Source organism: Oculina patagonica, chromosome 12, assembly GCF_052425735.1.
Source record: "Oculina patagonica isolate OP01 chromosome 12, crgOcupat, whole genome shotgun sequence".
In the NCBI taxonomy this organism is placed as follows: Eukaryota; Metazoa; Cnidaria; class Anthozoa; order Scleractinia; family Oculinidae; genus Oculina; species Oculina patagonica.
The window spans coordinates 12,811,228-12,822,675 of NC_135769.1; the positions used below are offsets into that span (position 1 = coordinate 12,811,228).

At 39.4% G+C, this 11,448-nt stretch overlaps 1 protein-coding gene across 1 annotated transcript; it reads right to left on the bottom strand.

Annotated features, from left to right (window-relative positions):
- Positions 1-402: 402 nt before the first annotated feature.
- On the bottom strand, positions 403-7,942 carry LOC144631450 (uncharacterized). Its single transcript, XM_078489877.1, has 3 exons — positions 7,875-7,942; positions 4,864-5,245; positions 403-1,383 (listed from the first exon to the last, which is right to left on the bottom strand). The coding sequence occupies exons 2-3, from the start codon at positions 5,216-5,218 to the stop codon at positions 770-772; spliced, it is 969 nt and encodes a 322-aa protein (XP_078346003.1). The 5' UTR covers positions 5,219-5,245; positions 7,875-7,942; the 3' UTR covers positions 403-769.
- Between the last annotated feature and the right edge of the window lie 3,506 nt (positions 7,943-11,448).

An 11,448-nucleotide genomic window follows, 5' to 3' on the forward strand; every position in this document is an offset into this window, starting at 1 on the left:
ATGATATTCATTCTTATTCAGTTTCTTCTGCATCATATTTTGTTGACCATGAGCAGAAATGGGGTTGCAAACGTTACACATTCCTGCTGAGTGGCCATGGTACAGTCGAACCTCTATAAAGCAACCCCCTATAAAGTGGCCAGTTATCAAAGGGCCAAAGATATTGCCAGTTAAGTATCTTTAAAACTGATTAGCACAATACGTGCAAGATCTTATCCATTAATAGCACAATTAACAGTTTTCATCACTGACTACTGCTTTATATGTTTAACTGTAGTTGTAGGTGTTTTAAACATGTACTATTTTTGTGCGTTCTACTTTTTCAATATTAATTAGTTATGAGATCGGGGTTTGGGTGTTTCAACAAGTTGAAAATAAGCAACTACCGGTATCTGTAGTAAGAGAAGGCAAACATTTGTCATTTGATATTTTTTAATGATGAATAAATTTATAATTTGCAATTACCAATGCCTTGTCATACTATAATTAAGGTTAATGCCCTGTGACAAATTGTCCTCGTCTGAGTATATCACAATACTCAACTGTAACATGTAACAGTAACTGCAACAACTGTAACTGTAACATTAAAATGTAAGAAATGAAAAACATTGTCTTGTGATCCGCAATACAAAGATGAATGGGATAAGAGCAAACATTCAATGCTCTCCTTTTTCATCTTTTATCAAAAATAATATCTTATGTCCCTTGTAGGATGTGGCAATTTCATTCACATTTCTTCCCTTATGGAAAGAGTAACTTGAGCTACCATCTAGTCTGACTTTTGCCTTCCTGTGAACTTCCATCTTGAGGGGCAATTCCTCTCTTTAAACCCTTGATAAAAAGACCCATTCATGAGTAGCCCCTCCTCATCACGACTCATAGATACACTTAGCGATCCTTTGTACCATTTACCACACACTTTTTGCTCTGTCTTGAAGTGCATTGTCTTCTGACATAAGTTGTCCTTCTTTGGATCTTTGAATCCTAAAATGTCTCCTCCACTGCAACAATCGTCCAGCAATAATTCTCCCCCAGCCGGAAACAGGTCTAACGTCATTTCGCCCTTCTCCCCTACACTCTCTGCTGGTTCTGTTACAGTTAAGTTCCAAGACCCTTGAGCCTGTTCATTAAGTTGTTTCAAAAGGTTCAACTTCTGTTCTTCTCTTTTTTGTTTCTCATTGGACTTCTTCAAGGCGGCATCAGGATCAGTGTTGAACAACTTTGCAAGCCCTGGATTCAACTCGGCAAACTTTTTTCTGGGCAGCATTGCAACATTCTTCACTTCATTTGTGGTGTTTAACACTGATTTGTTTTTGTCAGCAAGGAGAACTACCAACTGCTGAAGTTGATCCAAATCACACTTTTTAGCCAACCCTGCAACACCTGATGAAAGAAAGAAATAAAGAAAGAAAGAAATCCTACTGTTTATTTAAGGGTCAAATGAACAGAAATTTGAAAATGCCATTTTAACCAACCAAACGCTAAAACTATCCATTGTTAAGTAAAATAAAGAAAAAAATTTCCTTTCCGAGCCTTAAAGCGTGAATAACAGCAAAAAATACGAAGATTTCCGAAGGCTTCACGAAAACGTTTTTGAATGACTGCATGCTGAAATGGAAGGAATGGAACAGGTTTTTCGACGTCATAATTGGTGTTTTTGAAGACGACCGCAGACCGATTCCACAGACCCCACCGACGGCAACGTCAAAGACAATGTCTGGTGGAAAATGAATTTATATTTTACTTGAGAATCTCGCAACTTTCCGGATGTATTCTGCTTATTTATTGCTCCAAGAACTAGCTCCCGTTGAATATTCAAAGATAGCGTTTAACCCCAAATAGAAAAATCTCGATGATTTGCGTAAGTGCAGAATGCAATGGAACAATTGAAGTATGATTTTTATATATGTTCTGTTTTCTTTTTACTTTCGGAAAACTGTTCACAGGCTACTTGTATTCTTTCCCAGGTGTTCCTTACGCTCTTGCAACGTATCACGACACTTTGTTCGGTAACAAAATACTTTTGTCTTCCTTGAAAATGCGATAACATGAAACTTTTGTTTTTTGCTTGTTTTACGGCGGATGGATGACATTTGTTTAATTTAAATAAGTTACGGTTTAGACTGCACGAAAGACGATTCTCAAAAACTAAAGAAACAAATCTAATCAAAAAACATATTTTTCGACAGGTTTTTTAAAAGCAGTACAGCTAGGATATCTGTTTCCTGGTTATCAGGTGTCCACCCATCGGTGCAACCTACGAGCGCGAAGTCCAATCATATAATTGCGTTTACTGCGCCAAGAAGTCTGCAGGAAGCGACCGCACACGCAAACAAGCGACGAAGCAGAACCGAGACTAACTCGCGCGTTGGTGAATACGTTGAGTAGTACCACAAGGAGAGAAGGGCGAAACAAATATATACGTTGAGATCCAAGAAAGCGTAGATTGCTCCAGGACCTAGGGGGGGTGCTCCCCACCCCCACCCCCCCAGAAAAATTAATAATTTAGTAATTATAATTGTATTTACACCATAACGCTTTAAGGGTTTAAGGGTTTGCGGACGACAGCCCCAACACCACACAAAGTGCCCCCACACCCACAGAGCCCTCCGCTCAGAACCTACGAGATGCCTGCCAGGCCGCACAAAACCGAACATCAGCGGAGGGAGCAAGAGCGGTGAAGGACGGACGGACCGCGGCGGACGGAGGCCGCCGAGCGCCAGCGGAGGAGGACGCACCCCCCGAGGGAAGAGAGAGGGGGGGACAGGGGGGGGCCGGCCGGGGAGCTAATAAGAAGAAAACAGAGATTCCTGATTTGTTTTCATACCAGCGTTCATTCTACCTACATGTATGTCTCACATGATTATGCAAAACGACAGCAAACAAAACTTTAAGCTATTATTTAGCTTTAGTTTTTGATTTAACAAAAATGTGCGCCACTGAACAACAACCAACAATCAATCAACTGAAAAACGGCCGAACAGAACGAAATAACTGCTTGAAAAGTCACTAAACACATTTTTTTAAATTCTAATCAGTCTGCGGTCGTCTTCAAAAACACCAATTATGACGTCAGAGGTTTTTATTTCCAACAATTTTCCGACAATTTTTTCGAGCATTTTAGGATTATGAAGGCCTAGAAAAAGCATTTTTCAACTTGCAATATCTCTGCAATGCAATGTCCAATTACTTTGAAACTTCAGGATATGTTTATTTGGCTCTTAACACAGGGTTGGAAATTGGCGCTCTCCTGCTCACCTAGGCGAGTGTGAAAACTGTTGGGCGAGTACAAATCACGGATCACTCACCCAGTTCGGTGAGTATGAATTTCGTGTCCAGAATATATTATTCAAAGTAAAAGTAACTTTTACTTTCCACTTTAAAATAATCTGCACTGTACACAAGCCGATAGCTTACCAACATTTAGAAATCTCCAAAAAAGCTGTGTTTGCGCTCGTAAACAGAGAAAAATGGCTTCCATTTGGTGATTGTTACATGATTGAGGTACTTGTACAAAGTAATACCTCTGGTCATAAATACACTGACTCGTCCACCGAGCCACGAAACCCAGCAAGCTTGCGAGATGGCTATTTTCGCCTCTTTTCAATTTCGACACTTTGCTTGGAAAGTACAGGAATTTGGAAAATATATATCGAATAAAACTGCATTTCAACTTTTGAAGTAAGTGTGCTTGTGTTTCTATTGTGGAGTAAGGTCTATTTTTGGTGATTTTTCAATGAAGAAAGTAGATTGCAGTCTGTATCGTGAATGACCACTTATTATTCGTGGGTGTAGGGGGCTAAATTTTTCTCTTTTTTAATGGAGGAGACTGGGCGAGTGAAAAATGATCTGGGCGAGTACAATTTGAAGGTCACTCGCCCAGATGGCGAGTGCTTCGAAATTTTAGTTTCCAACCCTGTAATAAACCCACGGACAGAAAATAAAATAAAAAATGAAAATTTCTGTTCATTTCATTTTGACCTTTAAGCCGTGAACAAGCCTTCTTAGAAAGGAGAGAAATATGTAGCATATTGTCTTTTCAGTGGCAGTGTTTTTTTTTTGCAAAAGAGGCTTTTTCGGTTGGCTTGGAGCATGTTTAAGTAAAAAAGTTTCTTTAAACCCCTGACAGAGCAAGAAACAAAGAATTAAAAATAAATGACAGAGCATGTATAATCCTTTTGCAATTTTTTACTTATACAATCAGTAAAAACAACTGATGTCAATAATTTTTTAAGGTTCCAATTATGATTAATGGTATTGCAAATCACGCATCACGTGATTGTGATGTCCAGTCCTGCATCATGCGGCTTATATTGGCTCCATCATGCGTCACACAATCGGCTGCTTTTATTCGGCCATCATGCGTCACACAAAAACCTTGTGCCACCCTGATTTTGATTATGACCTGAATGTAGCACCTTTTTGTCATTTTACATCTTGGTGTTTTGCACCAGAAGCCATCTTGAAAATGTTGCTTTTTGTGTTCGAGCAAGATTTGAGTTTGTATTTAAGTCTTCTGCACATGTGTTTAGCCCAAACATCCGTGAGCTTGAAAAGATGGTTTTCAGGAAGAAATAGATAGCCTTTGAGGACTTCATATAAAGTAACGTAGATGCACTACGAGTTTTGCCCGGGGCCGGACACAGTCATGTGCACTCCCCCCACCCCCCTCTACATGCTTCACAAGATTATTAAAAAATTAATTCAATTAATTATTCAATATAAAATGTGGACTGGAATCGAGTGAAATTGGCCCACTAATCACCAAACTCTGAATTTTCCGAGTAAAAATGGAATAAGAATGACTGAAAAGTCAGATGAGCATCCAAGAATTGTTTGATTTTAAAAAGAAAATCCCCTTACCCGTCAAGTCAGCCACATCTTGGTTGAGAGAGTTGGGGTTCTCCTTAATAAGTTTAGATTTCTTTGCTTCGTATTCCTTCTCCTGGTCAACTTTTTTTTCTTCATTGAGTTGGCGCTTCCTGTTTTTCTGCTCACGACTTGCAACTTTTGCCTTCAATCCCTCAACACCATATTTAGTCTCGGCTAGGCGCTTCAGGTCCTTTGGGTCAAAGTACTTGGTTGGTCTTCCCATTCCAAACCTGTGCCATGGTGGGATGCGATACTCAAGAACAAACAACTCTTCTGTTGTGAGAAAATAATCTTTTTTGGCTTCAGCAGATGTAGGCCAGTTAAACATGAAGTTTCCATTATCCATTGTTGAACTGAAGGAGTTACTGTTTCCCTAAGTATTAATTAGCACAACCAAAATAACTGTACTGTTCATGTGCATCTTAGGAAGCATCAATATTGATGATAAAGGTGCTGTCCACACATATCCAGATATTTTTGAAAACAATTTTTTTTTTCTCTGTATTTTATAAACTACTGTAAACAGGCTAACCAAAATGCATAGTAGGCTAACCAAAGTGAATAGTAGGCTAAAAAAGTGCATAGAAGGCTAACCAAAGTGAATAGTAGGCTTACCGGAGTGCATAGTAGGCTAACCGGAGTGCATAGCAGGCTAACCGGTATTAGTATCACCCAACTAGCGGACTAATGCAAATCCTGCATTTTGATTGGCTACACCACTAGAGGACTTATTGCTGGCAAGTGTTAATGAGACAGCACATTATTTTATTCAGTAGGGCCAAAAATCCAAAATTTTCTCGGATGTAAGACTCAAAGCCTGCGCAGTATAGTATTATCCGGGACAATTGAAACGGCAATCACGCGCCCATCACTCACAGAACAGACAGAAGTCCATATTGATTGTGGCCGGTATGTCTCAATTTTCATAAACGTTGCGAATCGTTTTGATAACTAACGCAATGATATTCCATGTGTCCTGAAAAAAGATTAGTATCTCTATACTTTTGTAATATGCTGTTTCGGTTTCACTTCTTATATCTTACATAAGCAGAGGGATCACTCCTGCTGTGACAGACACAGAGCTTGTTTATTCAATTTATTCAGATTGTCTGACAAACATTCCAGCAAGTATTCGCTCATCGTAACCACAGTCTGTGTCTTCCGCCACTAAAATTAACTTTTTGCATCGTGGAGGCAGAGATATAATTTTTGATCACTTTCGATTGCATGATTATCTTTCGCTCACAAAAAATTCGCAAAAATACTTGGTGTAACATTTTAATTTAAATCATGAATTGTTTCTTTGACTGGAGAGTTTTTGCTGTTGTAAACACCTTCGAAAGCCTTGTAGAAGCGGAGATTTATTTCTTGTCGCGATGCTTCTCAAACATCGAAGATAAAATCAGGCTTGTCGGCACGTGTTTTTTCAATGATCAAACAAAAAGTTCGCTCGCAAAAATGTCGCAAGCATACTCGGTGCATAATTTCAAGCTAAATCATATTTTTTCTTTGAGTACAAAGTTTTTTACTGAGATTTAATTCTTGTCGCGACGCTTCGGAAGATAAAATCACGCACCTTTATTTACGGGATCCAAAAAAAAAAATCTTTCACTCGCAAAAATATCGCAAGCATAATCAGCCCATCGATTTAGTCTAAATCATGAATTGTTTCATTGATTACAGAGGTTTTTGCTGTTATAATCTACTTCATATTAAATCTTGTAGAAGCAGAGATTTAATTTTTGTGAATGTCGGACGCTCCTTAACAACGGAAGAAAAAATCGATCTCAAAGTTGTCATGCCTCCAAAGTTCAAAAGTTTTCCAGACTGGTTGACTCTTCAATTCAGTTCCCACTGTTTTATCCACCTTCGCCAGCACTCACTTTCATAATGAAATTCCTAGTAGTAATAGTCATCGAGTAGCGAATTTGGCGCAATCGAGCGTGATGCTTTTTTTTGTTTTATTCCCAAATAAATATTTTTTCAACTTGCATTTGCTAACTTTATTATTGCTTTTTCTGTCCAACTAGTTGGATGTTACTAAAACAATTAGACCCGTCACCCTCAAGGGCTACGGGTATAATTGTTATGCATCTATCAATGGTTTGCCCCGGGATGGGGGGGGGGGAAGCGCAACCCCAGGGGAATTTGACATTTTTTGGAATCCAGAGTTGAATTCCCCACCCCTGAGCACAAAGTGAATTTCAATTTTCGCATATCTCCTCTTAAATTTCTAACCCGGTAGACCATATTTTAGATGTCAAAATCCCTACCCTGGGAGAGCTTCACAATGTCAAATTCCCATGGGTTGCCCCTCCCCCCCCCCCCCATCCTCCACACCATCTTGGGGCAAACCATTGATAGGTGCATTAACTAGTTACCAGTCGACTACCGTTAGTGGCGGCCATCTTGAAGTGGGCGTAAAAAAATGCCCGTATCGATCGTATTACATTGCTTGAACACGAATTTCTAGTTCATGTTAGCCGCTTTGTTCGCTTTCCTGGGCTTTCAATCGCACAATGCCGCCCAAAAAGCCTCGAAGAGAAAGACTGAATGCCCGGGCTGCCACTCAACTAAAGCCAAACATCGTTTTGGTACGATCAATGTCGAAGTTTTGTTGTGGCCCCGAACGAAGATCACTCACACTTGTGGAATAGAGTGTACTGTAGCTGTTCATAGACATAAAGCAATCCATTCCCGAATCCCTTCATCCTCAAAACATCCTGCCTTTCAGCATTCGGAGGTGTATTCAAATTATTGTGTGCCTTTTAAGAAGGCTAGTTGAGGAAGATTATATGGTCCTACATCGAAACCAAACAAACAAGAATGGCTTCGCCTTCAGCACTTCACACCAAAGCGTTTTTCTTGCTTATTTTGAGCCTTTAACGAGTGAAATTTGAACTAGTAAAACATGGAGTACTTATTTCTTATCCTACACTCTCAAAATGATGCTTTCTAGGCTTATTTGAGAAGAAAAGTTACTTTTTGTCGCTCTCACTTACCGACTCCGATGGAATCTCTTTGCAGCAGCGAAGCCCGAAGAGCGAAAAACGCGCCAAAACGTGACGTCACTTTGTGGTCACATGATTAGACCACAGGCACCCTACGATTTTTATGGGGAGGGTGACCTGGCCTGGGCAGGGGCAGCGCGATTTTCCATAACCTGCGATCAGGCGTTTTTCTCTCGCGGCGGTGTTTTTTTTTCGCCTTCCCTCCGCCGCGAAAAAAAGAAAGCCTGTTCGCAGGTTAGATTTTCCAAGGTTGCGTTTGGGTGAACTATGATACACTTTGTGCCGCATACACCGAGACAAATTTGAAATAGTCTAGGACAGTACATATAGCATACATGAAGGATAAATGCTGTTGGCACCGGGGGGAAGCAGAGGACGCTTTGTTTTGGACCGATAGTTTTCTCAAAATTGTGAGTATTGCAGCTACTTTTCCAAGATATTACATCGTGAGTTCTGTTTAGTAAGTTTTAAAAACACGTCAAGTTTATTTATGGATGTAAGAATTCTTTTATGGGGATTTATCTAGTGGTTTATCGGTGCTGATTTAAGTGGTGGTGTTAATAGGCCTGCTTTTGAATGCAAAAGGAGATAATTCCATCGCGTTCTTAGTGGAATAAAAGAGGCACTCTTTACAGAGACCATAGTTAGTACTAACTATGCAGAGACGAGCGTGTTAGCATGGGGTATGAACAACACTTATTTAATGATTGAGTGAATCTTAGCACAGGCCACAATTTAAATCCTTGGATAGTACTATGTTTAATACAAATTTGGATGGAGATGTCAGAAGGGGACTGGGTACAATCAATGTAAGTTTTTTGTAATAATTTTAAATATTATATATATTTTTTTATTACACAAGGTAAAATCATAGATAACAGCTATCAGAGGGAGGGAGACGTTTGCAGTTAAAAAAGATAAAGATAATGTCTGCCGCCTTGTTGAAGTTGTGGATGCGTCCAGCTCAAGTTCTTCATTATCAGAGATCAGCTTTAATGAGGCATGCTTCTACATGTACAAGTAGTGGTGCAATTCTGTCCAAGCCAGAGAAGAAGAGTTTTGGATTGGTAAAAGTTACATGCATTGTGATCCCATTTTTGTATGTTGGTGGCCTGATTTCTCGAGAAGGAGCTGCATGGCTGGAGGAAAATGATATTTTCTCACCTGAAGATGACGACTGACGTCAAAGTTATACTACGCACTGGGCATTAATTTTTTATGCATAAATGACTTTCTGTTGTAAATATAATTTAATTTATTTAGCAGGAGTGTTCCAAAACTAGACTGTCAAGTCCTGGAAACATTTTAACCTACAGTGTATGAATATAAATCGTGATGTTAAAATAATTTTACCAGATCCTGTGAGTCAACATGTATTAGTAGAGTTGGACAATAGTATTAAATCTTGTTCACTTTATCTAAATTTGTTATTTTTTAATGGAGCTTTTCCACTTTTTCTGTTCTCAGTTACAACAAAATTGTGCAGTTTTATGGTCGCAAAGAAACATTTTGTTTGTTGTTGTACAAAAACTGCAGTAAACTACAAGCTTTCTTCAGCATGACTTAGTCTTTGTTAGGTGCCAATAATGAATAAAAAGTTCTTATTCACTACATTTTTGTTCTCTGTGTCAGTATTCCACTTTGGTTCCCATATTTAGCCATTAACATTCTCACTAACATGGGTACACTACCATTCATAACCTAAAAAAAATTAACCATTGAACGGTAGTAATCAGAGCTGGCGATTTTTTGAAAAGAACCTCTGAGTCAAGGGTATGCCAAATGTTATAATAATAATAATAATAATAAATATATTTTTATAGCGCCTATCCAGGCCTGCTCTAGGCGCTAAATATTAATATTATCAATATTTACATGTACCCAAATTATTTCTGATATAAATGGCAAATGTAAATGTTGTTAGTTTGTTTTGTATTTTTTTTTCTTTTCCATCTTTTTTAATAAACTGGTATGTTACTGTTACTGGTCATGCACTTAGCTTTGGATAGCTAGTTGCCAGGCATGCCAATGAAACAGAGGAAACAAAATGAATGAAGATAACGTGGTTAAAATCCCAACCAAGGGGTGTTGAATGGTTAATGCGAGACCTTGCGAGACGGCGAGACTGATATCTTTTCTGCGAGCCAGAGCCCTTTTTAGCCTTGCAAAAGAAATCGAGACTCTGAGAGAGCGTCAAAGAAAAATTCGAGACGAGGAGACCCCTGAAATTTGGCTAAAGTTTTGCGAGACACTCACTTTTTAGGGGTCATGAATGGTCCCTCAAAATGTCGCAGTGCTCGCAAAATTAAGCTTTTGCTCGGAATGCTCGCAAAATTTTAGTGGGTGCTCGTTTGCTCGTTCTCGCACATTTTTAAAACTGCTCGAGTGTCGATTTTTGGTGGGGTAGCTTTTTGAAAAGTGCTCGTTGCTCGCAAGGCTTATTTTTGTCAATGCTCGTGCTCGCAAAGAAAAACGCTGTGCTCGCATGCTCGCAAATGCTCGCAAACACCATTTGATACCCCTACTTTTTGAAGGACCATTCACCCCCCCTTAAACCAGCAGGAGGCAGACCAGGCAGTTGATTGGTCTAATGATTATGCCATCCTATGGTTGAACCAAACCAGTCATTTTAATGCAGAGGCTTGTCAATGGACAGACAGTTGTAGCCAGTCCCGGCAGTCTGCCTCGTGTTCAGAAAACCCCGGGGGGGGGGGACCCAGGGGGGGGGGAAGGAAGGGGGGGGGGGGGGGGCGGGAAATTTACACGCTCAATATTTTTTGGGTCAAGAGATCTGTCACCTTTTTTTTAGGTCTTAAAAAATACATTTATTTTTGGGGTCTTATCTCCAAGCAAATTTTTCGTTTCAAGTTTCCATTAGTGGATCCGAAAATATTCATTCAAACTTTTTTTCAGCAACGTGCATAATTTGAGGTTTTTTTAAGTCTTGTATTTTTGGGGGTTGGAAATTTTGATGCCAGGTATTTATTGGAGGTCTAAAATTTCAGGCTTGTGTATTTTTTCGGTTTGCAATATGTTGCTTCGTCGTTTCCCCCCCCCCCCCATCATGTATACTTCAAGTACCCCCTGGGCAGAAAATATCTTTAGTACCCAGTCCCACTGGTAGACTCCCTAATTTGACGAACATGCCCAGGGAGATCATAGTAGTCTCACAGCAAATGAACAATTTCTTTTCACTACACTTTTATTATTGCAATTTTCAGTCAAAAGCGAACTCTGAAATTCAATCCTCAACCAACGGTTTATGCTTTTTGCTGCTGTCAATCATCTGAGCGGACCTCTCGGGAAACAGAAGTTCTTTTCAACCGGGTCAAAAGGTCAGGTCTGTCAGTTGTGATTGGTAGATTTTGATCCATTTTGCTTGTTTCTGTTTGCCATGGTTTGTTGGCAGTTGTTATAATAATTATGATTGACAGCAGGGAAAAACGCAATCATAAGTTGGATTTTGAATTTCAGAGTTTGCATTTTACTGAAAACCGCAATAAGCAATGGACTTTGCATTTCTAGGTTTCTGTGATCCTGTATTTTTGTTGACATTAAAATTAAA

Bases quoted from the DNA above. Each gene is read 5' to 3' on its own strand.
- LOC144631450 (XM_078489877.1), bottom strand. From the start codon at position 5,218: ATGGATAATGGAAACTTCATGTTTAACTGGCCTACATCTGCTGAAGCC. The intron at 1,384-4,863 runs GTAAGGGGATTT...TTCTTTCATCAG, and splicing joins AGATGTGGCTGACTTGACGG to GTGTTGCAGGGTTGGCTAAA.